The 16,100-nt window shown below is 47.1% G+C and overlaps 1 protein-coding gene and 1 long non-coding RNA gene across 20 annotated transcripts in view; one reads left to right on the forward strand and one right to left on the reverse strand.

Annotated features, from left to right (window-relative positions):
• The window catches only part of LOC134425346 (uncharacterized), a 40,865-nt gene extending 36,645 nt beyond the window's left edge, over positions 1 to 4,220 (reverse strand). For 7 of the 18 annotated variants that reach the window (XR_010029640.1, XR_010029646.1, XR_010029638.1 and 4 more), the window contains exons 1-2: positions 1,962 to 4,216; positions 1,724 to 1,877 (exon numbers count right to left, since the gene is read on the reverse strand). This is a non-coding gene — a long non-coding RNA (uncharacterized LOC134425346). Of the gene's footprint in view, positions 1 to 1,723; positions 1,878 to 1,961 lie in introns of all 18 variants that reach the window. The other 11 variants (XR_010029654.1, XR_010029657.1, XR_010029641.1 and 8 more) reach the window with 4 other exon arrangements.
• NR2F2 (nuclear receptor subfamily 2 group F member 2) lies at positions 848 to 14,387 on the forward strand. 2 transcript variants are annotated; one of them, XM_063169904.1, is made up of 3 exons: positions 848 to 1,045; positions 8,917 to 9,444; positions 12,699 to 14,387. In XM_063169904.1, the coding sequence occupies exons 1-3, from the start codon at positions 1,003 to 1,005 to the stop codon at positions 12,971 to 12,973; spliced, it is 846 nt and encodes a 281-aa protein (XP_063025974.1). In that variant the 5' UTR covers positions 848 to 1,002; the 3' UTR covers positions 12,974 to 14,387. The 2 variants fall into 2 exon arrangements, with proteins under 2 accessions (XP_063025974.1, XP_063025973.1); XM_063169903.1 differs by lacking the exon at positions 848 to 1,045 and adding an exon at positions 5,636 to 7,086.
• Positions 14,388 to 16,100: the final 1,713 nt, after the last annotated feature.

A 16,100-nucleotide genomic window follows, 5' to 3' on the forward strand; every position in this document is an offset into this window, starting at 1 on the left:
ATGTGGAGTACCTCTTTCGAGCTGGGATCTCAGGGGCAGTGAGAGAGAGAGAGAGAGAGAGAGAGAGGGGGAGAGGGAGAGAAGGAGAGAGAGAGAAAGAGATTGCTGATTAGCTCGGATTCTTTCCCAACTTGCTTTAGCGTGTGCTTGCGTTCCCTGCCGACCCTACACAGGACACTATATATTTTTTCCCCTTCGGTGCATGTGTTGATAGTCCAGCCTGTAGTTGTTTGCGGTTGGCTTTTTCTTTTCCTTTTCGTTTTTTTTTTTTTTTTTTTTTTTTTCTGCCTGGGAGGGGGGAGGTGGGTAAGGGGGGGAGGGGGGGGCTGAAATCCGTCGCATCCATCCTACCCCCACAGTCATTAACTTAGGAGATTTCCCTCTCTTATTTTTTTTTTCCTCCCCAATTGGAAGGGTGGGTTGTGAATATTTTTCCCCTTATTTTTTTTTCCCTAATTTTTTTTTTTATTTTTTTAAGTCTCGCCTTTCCAGCTCCAAACAAGGTGTAGCGAGACTCTCTTCCTTCTAAGGAATGAAATGAGACAAGGATCACTCAAAGACATCTCCTACCTTGGGCTTGGGGATTTTTTCTTAAAGGCAAGGCGCACATTCCTAAGCAGCTGTGTACAAAGCCCCCCCTGAAATCTTGTCTGTGTAAAGTTAGAGTGTGTTCAGGGTGTTTTTTTTTTTTTCCTCTCTCTCCCAAGGCTGATCGCTAATAATACATCGAAAGCACTTCCCTTTAGGTTGTGGGAAATCTATTCCCTTCACCTTGCTTCCTTTTTTTCCCCCCCTGAAGGCTGTAACTTTACTTTTTTTTTTCTCTCTCTCTCTTTTTTTTTTTTTTTAATCAGTTTGCACAATCGCTTAGATAAACACCAAGAAGGAGACTTCTCTTTAATTACCCAACGCACATCTTTCTGGGGGGCAAACAGCGGTCTGAATTTTTTTTTTATTTGTTTGTTTCACCTGCCAAACTAAAGGAGAGGTAGAAAAAGGAAGATGCAAGCGATTTGGGACCTTGAACAAGGCAAATATGGTTTTGGTATGTTTACTTATAGTTTTTTTTCTTCTTCTTTGACACTTTTTTCGGGCAATGTGTTGTGATTCTTGTGTTTCTCTTTTAAGGAAAACAAAAAATCCAAAAAAGCAAATGTTAGCTAACGTGCGTCTTAAACGATCGTTTCTAAGGTTACGTGGGTTGCTCTAAGGAGGGGAAGAGGGGAGGGGGGCAGACCCAAGTATGTGTAATTGCAGCACCATCAGTTTAGCACGTCCTTTAAGCTAAATAAAGCAAAAGCAGCAAACAAACAAACAAGCGAACAAACCCAAGGACCGGAGCCGCTTTCCAGGTCCGAGGCAAAGCGCCTGCGAGTCATTTCCCCGGGAGCAGCGCCCGCTGCCCTGCCCGGCGCCGGGAACGCTCGGGCGGAGCGCGGACCGACCTGCTCCGGAGGGTGGGAGGGCAGGACAGGGGCTCTGAACTAAAGTGATAGCTGTTAAACTGCCCGCGATCGCGCCGCTCCGTGCAGCTGGCAGCGTTTATTTGGGGTGGGGGGAGATGGGGGAAAAAAGAAAAAAAAAGAAAAAAAAAAAAAGGAAAAAAAAAAAAAAAAAAAAAAAAAGAGGTTGTGGTGAAGGTAAAGCGCCGAGATCCCCTCTCCCCCTCCGGTCGCTTCCCTGGCTAAGCAAGTACAATGGAAAGAAGCTGGAATATACTCACCATCCGAAGGTGTGGTTGGCAGTTCGGCTGAGGCTTTAAGGCAATTATTTATCCTTTTTTTTTTTTTTTTTTTAAGTATTATTGCAAAAGACGTAGATCTGACTTTAAGCGGCAGAAGTGTTTTGCTCTGACAACAGCAAGCGAGGCTCGGATCCTCGTTAAAAAAAAAAAAAAATCACAAAACAGGATCTCCCCCCCCCCCCCAACCCAATCCCTTACCACTATCCCTTAAAAATACCTATTCGGCACAGCTCTCGCAGAAACCCTGATGCAGAAATCTTATAGTCCGGTCTAGGAGTGCCCAAGCCAATTAATTTTAAATCCTTAGGAATTAATCAGATTAAAATGTACAGAAGTTTCATTCTCGTATGCATACGTGAGCCAAAAGTCGTTTCCCTTTAAGAGATCCTTTTCTTTTAAAGTTGAATTTTAGGCAGATAAGAGACTTACACTAGGGGGCAGCCAGATACTGTACTTGCTCCAATCTTAAGCAATTTTTTTTCCTCTCTCACAGCATATGCTCTGATTTAGCACTGTAAATTTTTCAGAGGACCCAACTCTGACAGCCCCTGGTGATTTTCAAAGTACCACAAGCCAGTGGTTAAAAATTGCATTGACTTGGAAGTTCAGAGGCACACAATAGGAGCCACTTTCCCTATTCATGGAACTTCAGTGTGGTGGAAGAGAAAAACACACACATACTACATTGAGGGAGAAGAGGAATTCATTGAATTCTGTTAGACGTAACTGCTTTCCACTGAGTTCAGAGCGAAACTCGGTATTTGTTCGATGCTGTATTCATATTGCGATTTAATCTAGAAAGAATTAGAGGACTGTTAGGCAGCTTTCTGCCAGGAAAGCAGCTTCCCCCTCCTTCCTCCTCTCTTTTTGAAACCTAAAGATTTACACCGGCTCTATCCCCAACTCAATTTTAGCAAAATAAATCCTTCCACTCCCTCTCATTAAAATAAATTTACATCTGCAGTAAAATGGCAGGAGGGATGCGTTTGTTTATTTGGAAAACCAACACGGTCTCACTTTTAAACCAGAGCATTTCTATTGTCATTAAGCCTCGGAGAAGGACAGTGGAGAATCTCCCCCTTCCTTGCGAAGCGCTCAGGTTTCGAGGATTATTTAGCGAAATTAGCTGCAGTTCATTTTTACATTCATCTCCTCTGTCTCAACCCACTCGCAGGGGTGTTTTCAAATAAATAGCAAAGCATCTAATGGTGCTAATAGATAGTTATATCGCTGCATCCCTCGAAGAGCAAATAGTTAATCTGGGGCATTCTTCATTAATGCTTGAGCAATCAGCGTATACGGCGGCTTTTAAGCGTATATCAATGGTTTTTCATTTTTACGATCATACGTTCAAACTATTAATATTGTGCGTCCTGTTAAAACCGCTTTCTCTTGTGATTTCTGCATTTGTTAGGACGGCGTTTATGTTTTTTCATATGGTGAATTAATCCTGTTTACTTTGTCAGATTCGAGACAGGAAAGGTTGGCGTTGGGTTGTGCTTTGGGTTTTGGCTTTTATTTTTTTCCTCAGGAAATCCAACATCAGCAACAATCTGTGGCTATTCTGTATTTTGAACCCCCACCTTCTCCTACCCTCCCCGAAAGGTCACCTCCTCAGCTCTGGCTTGTTTGGAAACCATAAGGCAGTTCCCCACATTTTAACCTGGAAAGATTCCTTCCCTACTTTCTGTCTTCCCAGTCCCTCCTGGTCACTGTTTCGGGTAAAGGTTATTTTTTGCTCCGTGAGGATCAATGGGAACGCTGCAGCCTTGTCTTTGAAATTGAGTCGCAAAAACCTCTTCGCCCGTGGGGTCTGAAACACGCCAGGTTTCCCGGCAGGACACCCTCAAGTCGAGGTGCTTTTTACAACTTTCCAACCATCTCCGCACCTGCGGCTTTAGCCACACGTTTTATTTCTGCGGCACAAGTGTGTGAGCATGTGGCAACATGAAAAAGTGTGTGTGAGGAGGTGAGGGGCAATGAATCCCTGACAGAGTTGTGCCCAGGTCTGTGTCCCCGCGGCCGTGCTTGGTGACCGGCCGGGATGCGAGCGCTCACAGACGCGTGTGTTCGCGGAGGAGGAACGGTCCGGCCGGGCATTTATCTGTCTGTGCTAACATGTTTTCTATTTTATCTCTCCGTCCCTTCGCTTGTTCGAGTGTCTTTTGGCCATTTTCACCGGGAGACGGACTCGAGTCCCCGCTCCGCTGGCCGGTAGCTCCATACAGCGGCAAATAAACACGTCCCCGTGCTTAGCTCTGTTACCTGCTCGTGGTACAGAACGGAGGTCGCGTTACAGTGTCGGGGTACGTGCGGCCACCAAACCCCCGAACCCGCAAAACCCCGAAATAAAGTTAAAGGGGTCGAGGCGAGCAACGCCGTGGCGATGCCGTGCGGAAGGCTCGGCTGTCACGCTCTGCGGAGCGCCGTGCCGGGCTCCGGAGCTGCTGCAGCGGAGCCGCGCTCCCCTCGCTCCGGGGCGAGCGGGACCCGGGAGCGCTCGGGCGGAGCCCCCGCGCCCCGCCGGGGCCGGGCGGTGCGAGCGGCCGCTCCCGGAGCGCGGGGCACGGGCGCGCTCGGCTCGGCGCGGCTCAGCGCAGCCCGGCCCGGCTCGGCGCGGCTCCGCGGACGGCCGGGGCTCGGCTCGGGCGGGCGGCGGGACGCGGGGCGGCCGCGCCGAGCGCAGGTGCCCGGAGCGGGGCCGGGGGGCTCTGCTGTGAGACCCCCGGCGGGCTCCAGCCCGCACCGCGCTCCCCGAGCGCTTTCGGACAACCCGCGGCCGCCCCTTCCCCGCAGCGGCGGCGGCGGCAGCGCCGGGGCTCGGCTTTACTTTATTCCGTGGAGTTTTACCTCGGTTTAGCGCCTGCTTGCCGCTTTGCACCCGGCCGCCCCCTCCGACCCCCGAGGCCGTGCCCCGGCGGGCAGCCCCAGGTGAGGCGGCGGCGGTGCCGCGCTCCGCACGCCGGGCTCGCCCTCACCCCTGGCCCCGGCGGGGCGTGAGGGCGCGGGGCGGCGGGCGCGGGGCGGCGGGCGGCGCTAGGACCGCGCGGGCGGCGGCGGCGGCCATGGCGGGCCGCGCAAGGGCGGCGCGGGCCAATGAGGGCCGGGGGGCGGAGCGCGCGCTCCTGGCCACTCAGGCGCCGGCCCGGTTGCCTTATAAGGCGCGCGGTCGCCATGGCGACGCGCGCTGAGTTGCAGCAGCCGTGTCAAAGTTCACTCTCCCGCCAGCGGGGCGAGCGGCCGGCGGGGAGCGCGCTCGCCGCTCCTCGGCCCACACGCCGCCCGCACCGCCCGCCCGCCCGCCCCGCCCCGCGCCGCCCCTCCCCGCCGCCGCCAGGGGAGGGGAGCGGGGGGGAGCCCCTGCTTCTTTTTATTTTGGGGCGGGGGGGGGGGGGGGGGAAGCGCTGGCGCGCTCTCCCCGTGGTGATTTTTTTCCCCTCCTCCCTCCCTCCCCGGCTGAGGAGCGATGCTGCGCGCTGGGTTATGATCCTTCCCTCTCTCTCTCTCTCTCTCTCTCTCTCTCTCTCTCTCTCTCTCCCTCTCCCTCCTCCTCCTCCTCCTCCTCCTCTCCTCCTCCTCCTCCTCCTCCTCCTCCTCCTCCCGCTCCCCTCTTTTATCATCCTGGCTGGCTGGGCGCTGCTGCGCTGGCGAGTTGACTCCTTCCCTCCCCCCCGCCCCGCGGCCCCCCTCCCCCTGCCCGCGCCGTGAGCACCGGCGGCGCGGAGGCGAGAGCCCACTTGCGAGGCGGCAGAAGCAGCATAAGGCAGCGCGGCGGCGGCGGCGGCAGCGGCGGCGGGAGCGGCGGCGGCGGGAGCGGCGGCAGCGGCACCCGAGCGGCGGCGGGAGCGGGAGCGGCGGCGGGGACGCGGCGCGGCGGGAGCGGCGAACCGGCGGAACGGGGCAGAGCGGAGCAGAGCGGCGGCGCCGGAGAGGAGGAGGAGGAGGAGGAACAAATAAACAATCATAATAATAATTCATAATAATCGTAATCGTAACGATCATAAGAATTTTTTTATAAAACAAAAAAAAAAAAAAAAAGAGAGCGAGGAGGAGGAGGAGGAAAAAAAAAAAGCCAACAGCCCCCCCACACCCCCGAGCCCAAAAGAGGGAGCGAGAGAGAGCAAGAGCGCAGCGGCCGGGCGGAGCGGCGGAGAGGAAGAATTAAAGCGAGCGAAGGAGGGAGGAGAGACAGAGCAGAGAGAGAGGAGGAAAGAGGAGGAGGAGGAAAAAAAAAAGCCCACAAAAACAAAGCGATCGCAGTTGATGTTGCTGCTGCAAGCTGGACTTCCAAAAACTACGGCGAGACCGACCGCTCTCCGCGCCGAGAAGAGTCTCCTCCGCTGTGCGTGTTTTTTTCCGCTGTGTGTGTAATCTTTAACCTTTTATTCATTCTTATTTTGATGGCTTTCCTGAATGGCTGACTGCGAGCTTCCCTGGACCTGGCCCCCAGACACCCGCCTCTCCTCCTTCAACTACTCTGCTGCAGATCAGCTCTAAGAGAGAGAGAGGGAGATCTTTGAAGAGATTTTTTTTTTTTTCTCCTCTCTCTCTCTCTCTCTCCCCCTCTCTCCCCCACCCCCACCACCCCTTTACTTTGCTCTCCTGGAGCCCAGACAATCGACTCGCACCTCGCCCCCCCGCACACACACCTCCATCGCCCCGTGCTTCTGCACCTTCGCCGGTACCGGGAGATTCCCCCCACCCCGACCCTCCTGAAAAAAAAAAAAAAAAAAAAAAAAAAAAAAAAAAAAAGGCAAAACAACAAAAGAGAGAGAGGGAAAAAGAGAGAGAGAGAGAGAGAGGGGAGGACAAAAAAATAAAAAGACTGCTGCAAAGCTGATCTGAAAAGCAAAGCAAACAAACTTTGAAAATAAAGGGGGAACAGGAAGTTTGGCAACGGTGTCCAATAGATATGGCAATGGTAGTCGGTGCGTGGCGAGACCCCCAGGACGATGTGCCCGGAGCTCAGGGAACGCAGCCTTCGCAAGCCCCGCCGGTGCAGGGACCCCCGGCCGGGGCCCCGCACACCCCACAGACCCCGGGGCCCGGGGGCCCTCCCAGTACGCCAGCTCAGACCAACCCGCCGAGCCAGCAGAACCAAGGAGACAAGCAGCAGCAGCAGCAGCACATTGAATGTGTGGTTTGTGGGGACAAGTCTAGTGGCAAACATTATGGCCAGTTTACCTGCGAGGGTTGCAAGAGTTTCTTCAAGCGGAGTGTAAGGAGGAATCTCAGCTACACTTGTCGTGCCAACAGGAACTGTCCCATTGACCAGCACCACCGCAATCAGTGTCAGTACTGCCGCCTCAAAAAATGCCTCAAAGTTGGCATGAGACGGGAAGGTATTGGGATTTCATTTGTTTTGCAATTTTTTTTTTCACTCGCTGCGTTTTGGGGTTTGTTTGGTTTTCCTTTTTTTATTATTTTTAAATAATATATATAATTGCTCTTAGCATTTTTAACTTTCCTCTCCAAACCCCAAACCCAACCAGAACCTTTCCTTCCCCCCCACCCACCCCCCTCGAATAAACCAGCCAGAAACTTTCTCGTAATGAAAGAAAGCGGTGTTGGGGAGGGTGGGCAGGGAGGCAGGGGCTCTCGCATGCTTTCTCCTGCACTCGTAATTGATTTGTGTTTGTTTTGATTTTGCTGATGGAGGTTTATTGAAAGTGGATTTTTAGTTTCACGCTGCTTAGGAGCGAGATGATGATTCTGACGTGTGGTTACTTTTCCTTCGTGTTTCCTCCTGCATGCTCAGCCTTAGCCCCCGTGCCCCGAGCAGCCCTGTGTGTGTGTGTGTGTGTCTGTGCGTGTGTGTACACACACACACGGAGCCTCCCGAGATGCACACACACACACACACACATACACATACACACACGCATATATATATATCCTCCAGCACCCTGCCTTAGATTGCAATTTTACACAGGCGGTTCAAATTACTATTACAATGGGACTCACCCTACCGAGGCTCTACAGCACTCCACTGTGGATTCCCGGCCGGATTTTTCCTCCTTTAAAAATATATATACACACACACATATCTCCACGAGTGTGTGTGTATACACACACTGCCGTGTGCCTGCCTTTCCTGGTTGTTATTTCCTCACTTTTCTCTTCTTCCTCTTATTTTCTTGCTCCTCCGGGAGAGGCAGGAGGGGGTAGAAGGGATGGGGTGGGGGGTGTAAGGAGCAGTCCAGAAGTAAGTGTGGGGTGCTCGGATCTCTGCAAGTGGAGTCTTTGTGATATAAAATTAGACGGGAAATGTGAGCCTGCAGTTTTCCAGTGCGTGCTCTGTGTCTGGACGCTGCTATGTAGGTTAAGGGTGAGGGGGCTTGGGACTCGCCGGGCTCCTCTCTTTGTGTTTCTGCAAGAGTAACTAACCTTGGAATACAGGCGATAACAAATATAAATCAAGCACATTTTTAGGCGTTCTCCCTTCTTGTCGTCTCTCTGCCTCTGAGCCCTTTATCTCTCTCCTTTTTCTCTCGCTGTCACCGTGTAAATTTATTAACAAAATGAAAGGCCCACTTTCCATGGGCAGCGGGGGAAGGTGCCTTTGGATAATGCCCTCAGCCTCACCAGGGGACCTGCCGGGGATGTTGTGGGGTGATTTCGCCTCCTTTGGTATTTTTTTACGAGAGGGGGGGATGTATAATACCAGCAGCAACAATGTATTCAGTGGGCGAGAAACGCGTGTGGGACCAGAGCCGGGGATTTCGAACTGAAGTGTTTCTTCCTTCTCCCCTCCTCCTTCCCCATCCCGCTCCCCCAGCCTCAAACCAACGAGCTGGTTTAGGTGTAACGGAGGAAAAAAACACACAAAGACGTATCCTGCATCTCTGGAAGGAGGGGGTGGCGGTGCAGGGGAGGGGGGGATAACCGGACTGTGGTGTGTTTTGGGAAGTGAGGAGCCGGGCTCCCACAGCAGCCCTGGCCGAGCCCACAGCGTCCCTCAGCTTTTGTTGTTGCTTGACTTGACCCGAGAACTGCGGAGCCTTAGAGCGGGGCCGGGGCTGAACTCTGGCGGGGAAAATGCACGCTTCCCCCCGAAGCTGGCCGGGTGCGGGGTCACACAGGCACGCACAAGCACACAAAGCAGGCTGTATTGGAACCGATGGTCGCAATTCAGATATTAATAGCTGTAGTTTCTTCTCTATTTACTGCAGCGGTCCAGAGGGGCAGAATGCCACCCACACAGCCAACTCATGGTCAGTTCGCCTTGACAAATGGGGACCCTCTCAACTGCCATTCCTACCTATCCGGATATATCTCCCTTCTTCTGAGAGCAGAGCCCTACCCCACCTCCCGCTTTGGCAGTCAGTGCATGCAACCCAACAACATCATGGGCATCGAGAACATTTGTGAACTGGCAGCTAGGATGCTCTTCAGCGCGGTGGAGTGGGCCAGGAATATCCCCTTCTTCCCAGACCTCCAGATCACAGACCAGGTGGCCCTCCTGAGGCTGACCTGGAGCGAGTTATTTGTCCTCAACGCTGCCCAGTGCTCCATGCCCCTCCACGTAGCTCCGCTCCTGGCAGCTGCTGGCCTCCACGCTTCGCCAATGTCTGCTGACCGAGTGGTCGCCTTTATGGACCACATACGAATCTTCCAAGAGCAAGTAGAAAAACTGAAAGCATTGCATGTCGACTCTGCAGAATATAGCTGTTTAAAGGCCATAGTCCTCTTCACCTCAGGTAGGCGGCATTTCTTTGCTCCTTTTTTTTTTGTTGGGTTTTTTTTTTTTTTTTTTCTTTTTCCTCTCCTCCTTCCCCGGGCCCCCCTTGAGAAGTGTTTGCTCTTGCAAAGTGTTATTGCCTGCACCCCATGCCCGCTCCCTGCCCCCCGAGAGCCAGCGCGGTCTCTTTTCCTTTTAGGAAGCGGTGCCCTGTGCTCTGCCCTGCAGGGCCTCGGATCTGAGCATCCCATCTTCTAGGGAGTGCAAATCAGAGAAAAAAATAAAATAAAAATAAAATACACACACCCCATTCATTTTAATTTTTTTTTAAAGAAAAAAGCAGGCAGCCAAAATACACCCCAAGCCTAGCTGAATAATGCTGGGGACTGGGAAAGAAGGGGCCTGGGAAGAGGCACCCATTCGCCACGAGAGACTGCGCTCTTCCCATTGAAAATAATATTTTATTTAACAGTATAGCTCTGGGTTGTTGCATTTAATGACACGCATCCGAACAGCAGCAAAATCTGTTTGATGTTGTTAAATACAAGTCGTCCTATCAGTGAAACCACTTTAAAAAGAGGATCATTTTATGGGCAGCCAGGAAGGGAAAAAAGCCCTGCAGGATTAAAAATTGAATTAAAAAAAAAAAAAAAGTTAAATGCGCAAATCTGAGTTTAAAATATGTTCCCTGCCATCTCATAAAATAAAATAAATCAACTTTGCAAAGAGCTGTCTCTGATTTAAACAGAATGTGGCAGTGAGCAGTTCTGTGTCATTTAAGCTAAGGGGAAAAGTTTGCATTTGTACCCAGCAGGAACTGCATAGTCCAAAGCGAGTAGCGGGTGCGAAAAGATCATTACCATAAGTAGACAGGGATAGTATGGAAAAGTAAGAGGAGGCTGAAGCTGCCGCTCCGCAGTGTAATTCCGGGGTGGCACAAGCATGACTCTCCCGAGGAAAAGACCTCGAGGTGTTTCTTAGATAATCAAAGAGGGGAGGGGGGGGAAATATGTGTCAACTTTTGCTGCCTAGAAATAGTGCATGAGTTATAAAGCAATAATTGAGTGCGTTGTGAAATCTAATTAGCTTGCACTAGAGTTTAACCTGGGTGAGTAATAATCCTGATATTAACTCTGGAGGCTAAATTTTTTTTTTTTTTTTTCTTCTGAGGGGAAAAAAAAAAAAAAATCTGCTTGCTAATTTGTGCAATACGTTATCTCAGATCACTAACTTTGAGGCTGCACCGGCAACCCAGTGTGCTGGAGCCCTGGAAGTTTGGGGATTAAATTTAAAAATACATATATTTCGCCTGTAACTCATTCGGACGCTTGGGAAAGTGGCCACGCGATAAACATATGAATGGAAGCAGGACCTGCAAAATAATTACTCATCAGAGTTTTTTAAAGCCTGATATCAGGAAACAGGAAAAAAATGTAGTTTATGTGGGAAAAGAAGGGCTCACAATCCGTTCCTTGTTGTGTTAAAGGGGGTCTGGGGAACGAAGTCATTTTCTGGACTTTGTCCAGGTTCTGGGTCGTGACCTAAACTTCCTTTTATATATTATTGCTTTACACATAAAAAACTTCTCCTTTTTTTTTTCCTCCCCCCCCAATTACTGGTGTTAAATCCTGAGGTGATCAATGAGCAGGGCGCATCTAGCCACAGGGAGACAGGGATCCCGAGTGGGAAGGGGTGTCCGTGGGGTGCTTATTTTATTTTTCTATCGTTTTTCTAGGATGCATTTTCCTCTCCCTCGCTCAGCCGCTCAGCGAGGATCCCACACACGCTCACATCCCTCCCCAGCCCCTGCCCAGCTCACACCCACACCAAGGAGTTTATTTCCAATCCTGCCTTTTCTCCCAAATCACTTTTTTTTTTTTTACTTTTTTTTTTTTTTTTTTTTTTTTTTTTTTAGCCTTCTGAGAAAACAATCGTCCGATCCTGTCGTAACTGTTTAATTTATGACTATTTTCAAAATGGGAGGCCTGGCGTGTAAATTGCCTCCCAACTAGATAAACGTTTCTTGTTATCTGATTCTGGGGAAGACAGCCGCATGCAAAAAAATATAGGGTGATGCTTGCAGCTTCTGCAGCACCCCAATAACCCTCCCTGATGTAAAGCAGACGCACATAGATGCATATAATGTTTGCTGCAGCCTCTTTTAAGAGGGAGGGGGGAAAAATCTGGGTTCTAATGACTCGCAGAATATGCATGTGTTAGCCCTGTGCCTAGGAAAGCCACAGGGAGGTCAGGTCACAACCTGTGCTCTTTCAGCACAGACGTCTCTGATTTAAAGGGAACTTATTGTATTTTAGCGTATCAGGGAAAAAAAAAAAAAAAAAAAAAAAAGAAAAAAAAAAAAAGAAAAAAAATGTCCAGACCCTATCAGGGAGTTTTCTTCTTGTAAGGGCCTTTAGGTTTAAAAAGAAGAAGAAGAGGAAAAAAAAAAAGAGGGGGGAGTGGAGGGGGGGGAAGAAAGAAAGAGAAAAGAAAAGAGGGGGGAAAAGAAACAGCTCAAATGAACAGAGAGATCACAGTTTGCATGGCTGCCTCTGAATAGGCTAAACTGACAAGATCAGTTTTAAAGGGCCACTTAAATCAGTTTCAAAGACTGAAGAAAAACGCGTTGTCTTCTTTGGGGGAGAATCTGTTGCTGGATCCGGGGCGCCATTATCTTTGGCTGGGCCAGTTTTTTATTATTATTATGATTTCTATCACTGTGAGTAGTAGTCCTTCTCATCACAGGGTTAGGCTCCCCCCAATTATTTTCCAAGAAGGGGGGGGTGTGGAGAAATAGTGGCTCCCTTTCCCCCTTTTTGACTCGAGGCTTCCCCGCCCCCCCAGCCTTTCCCCCAAAAACCACAGGGATATGGAATTAGGCTTGGCCAGCACCTCCTTGCCACCCCTCAGGTCTGTCGTGCCATTAGAAATCTCGACCCTGGGAGCTGTGCTCTGTCCTAAAGGAGACCCTCTAGAAGAGAGAGAAATGCAGACACACACACATACACACATGCACAGAGAGATTGTCCCTTTTGGTGAAACCCACTTAAACTCTGGGGGGCGAGGTGATGGCGCACCATCTACTCTTAAACCTAGACATTTGGAGGAGAAAAAAAAAATCAAATTAAAAAATTAAAAAAAAAAAACCACACAAACCGCCAAAACCTTTTTAATCTGATGATTGCTTTCTTTTTTTTTTTTTTTTAATCTTTTCTTTCTTTTTTTCTTTTTTTTTTTTTTTTTTTTTTTTTTTTTTAATACACTTTCTTCTAGATGCCTGTGGTCTCTCTGATGTAGCCCATGTTGAAAGTTTACAGGAGAAGTCACAGTGTGCTTTGGAAGAGTATGTTAGGAGCCAGTATCCCAACCAGCCAACACGATTCGGGAAGCTATTACTACGTCTCCCCTCCCTTCGCACTGTCTCCTCTTCTGTCATAGAGCAATTGTTTTTCGTCCGTTTGGTAGGTAAAACCCCCATAGAAACCCTAATCAGGGATATGTTACTGTCTGGCAGCAGTTTTAACTGGCCTTACATGTCCATTCAATAAAACATCCAAGAGAGAGAGAGAGAGAGAGAGAGAAAATAAAAGGAAAAAAACAAAACAAAAACAAAACAACAACACCGAGACAAAAATTAAAAAAAAAAAAAATAAATAAAAATTCAAAATTGAGAAGGGAGATGTGAGTGAAAGGAAAGCAGATGACATTTGGGTTCTGGTTGTTTCTTAAATTTCCTTCTGCTAAGAAAGGATGTAAAAGGATGTTTCAAGTTTGCTAAGAGAAGACAGGAAAAAATTAATGGACTGTGAATTAAAAAAAGAGACTGTCAAATGAACTTTTACAGAATGCATTAAAAACTCCCGTGTCGTTCAGAAAAAAACTTGCTACTTATCATTTTTTTTGTAAAAAATAAAAAAGAGGGAAAGAAAAAAAGAAAGAAGAAGAAAAGAAACGATGGTGGGCTTTTTCTTTTTTTCTTTTTTCTTCTTTTTTTTTCTTTTTTTTGGGGTAAACTTTTTAAAAAATCTCGCTTAAAGTGCATTTAAAGGAAATTTGGAGAAAATTAGCAGAACGGAAGAAAGTAAGTCTTTTTTTTTCCAAATTATTAATTGTCCTATGTGTCTATGTACCTATAGCTGTTCTTTTTTGTATTTTTCTGGTTTCAAACCAGTTTATTCTGTGGTTCTATAATAATTTTTGATATAACCTTGGCTTCTTTAAAAAAAAAAAATAAACTGTGTATCCTTAAAATATATGTTCTGAAAGAATTAAAACTGAGTCCACGAAAGTATCATAGGAAGAAAGGAAAAGAGAAAAAAAAAAAAAACCCTCAACAACACAATGATGGAAGCGCACTTAAGGTGGTGACCCAAAATCTAGCTTGAAGCTGAGAGAGCTATAATTATATAGACCCGAATGAACCACACGTGTCATATAACTCCCCCCAAATCTAGGTTTTTTTGATATTTCGGACAGAAAATGAACTGTGGGGATTTATTATAGGTAGAAGGATTTTGTGTCCAAGACACACTACGGTTTTGATTTAAAAGGAAAAAAAAAGAAAAAACAAACAAGCAAACGAGCAAAGTGAACTTTTGTAATTTGAATTGGGTTCCACATAGTTCATCATGAATTGTTATTAAACTCCTCTATCTGTTTGTATATTTGCAAGCCCTTTGTATTATAATAATTGTTGATATTTTCCCTTTTTAAAAAATACCATTGAAATCAGCATGACAAAATAACACTGTTGGCACTTATAGATAACGTGATTGATTCAGTATCTTAGAGTTTACAGTTTTGTGTTTAAAAAAACTGAAGGTTTTTTTTTTTTTTTAAGTGCAACATTTCTGTATACTGTAAAAGTTATAATAACTGAACTGTTTGGTCGAGTCTTTGTGTGTTATATTCCAAGGAAAATTGAAAGTATTCAGAAATTAAAATATTATTTGATATCTGAAACTTGTTTGGCTGTCATAAATGTCTTTCAGAAACCACATTACTTCTCTATAGTTTGCAGTCATTTAAGTCCATAGGCGATTGATTTGTTTACTTGTCACAGTAAGTTTGTAGCAGATGTATTGTAGTGTATTTACCTGTTTAATTCCGGGATGGGGGTGGAGGACTTAAGTTCGTGGTTTATCTATGGTTTTAGGAAGTACTATGCTGAAATGGTAAACCATCAACCCCCATTCATCTAATCCTCCTGTTAATTAAAAATGGATTTTCTGGAAAAAAAAAAAAAAAAAGGCCCTTATTTTTGTCACACTTAAGTGCCTGCGTAGGAAAGGTATTGTTGTGAAAAAGTATTAGAAATCTGGAGATCAGTATCTATTTTATGATCAGAATGGGGCGAAAAATCTTTTGTAAATGTCTGACATACGCGCACAAGATCATTCAAGCAAGGTAATAGCAGTATTGTAAATATAGGTCAGTTGTTTGCAATGAGTTTTCTTTAAGTATGTGTGATTTTTTATAATACTCCGTAGTTGCCATCTATCGTTGTCATTGAGAGGTCTTCAAATGGAGTGGCTTTAGCTTCTAGCACTGAGGAGTCGGTTTTTAATGTATATATACTCTCAAGTGGATTTCATTTTTTTTTTTTTTTTAATTATTATTATTATTTTTTAATTTTTTTAACCTTTAGACTGTGAAAGCATGACCACAGGTCATCTCTCTCTTTTCCATATGGGCTCGGTGTCTGTGTGTATGCTGGCACACAGGCGGGCGTGGGCGTCCCTGGATGTGCCCTGTGTGTGGAGGCACAGGGCCCTCTCCTGCAGCTCCCAGGGACCTGCCTGGGCGGGTGGCACAGCCCCGGACACACCATGGGCAGTTGGAAAAAAAAAACCCCACCAAATAACCCAACCCAAACATGAAGGAAGGCAAGATGATGTGGTTTTTGCAATGGGTTGATATTTTATTTCGTGTGTGTGCGTGTCATTTATTTTTTTTTTTTTTCCTCTCTTTTCTTTCTCTCTCCCCCCGCCCGCCCTCCCCTTGGTCTATAGCAGATGCTTTGTATGTGAAAGCTTGCAATTTTGTTCTTGTCTGAGGCTTCCCCCTCTCCCTTTTTACCACACGTAACTACACCATGTTGTGGTTTCACAAAAAGAGAGAGAGGGAGGGAGAGAGATCATTCTGTAAAGTCGATTAAACCCTGATCTTTAGTGTGTTCCAGTTAGACACATCTGTACTGGGGGCTGAGGGGCGTATGACTGTGAATTTGAGCAGAGTTTTACATCTGAATCATGGCTCCTTTTCTATAAATATATAAATATATATAAATATATAAATATACTATTATTGCAGGGGAATTGCTGACCTCTAGATTTAGCTTTTTCTATTGCAAGTGCTATCCATGTGAGTGTGTGTGTGTGAAGTTTTTATGCTTACTAAGAACACAGGATCTTGACTTGTTTGTTTTGTGTTAGTTTATTGTAAACAACCATTTGTTGTAAATTGTTATTGGCATTAAATTATAATTTATGATTTTCAAATCCAAAACATTCTCTGCTTTTTATGTTTTAAAGCCTGTAAGCTATCTCTGTATTTATAAGTTTCTTGCAGCGAGCTTTGGTTCACAGAGAATAATAGTAAACAGAAAATGCACCAGGGTTAAATAAAAACACACACACACACACACACACACACACGCACGCACACACACAAGCC

Source organism: Melospiza melodia, chromosome 15, assembly GCF_035770615.1.
Source record: "Melospiza melodia melodia isolate bMelMel2 chromosome 15, bMelMel2.pri, whole genome shotgun sequence".
In the NCBI taxonomy this organism is placed as follows: Eukaryota; Metazoa; Chordata; class Aves; order Passeriformes; family Passerellidae; genus Melospiza; species Melospiza melodia.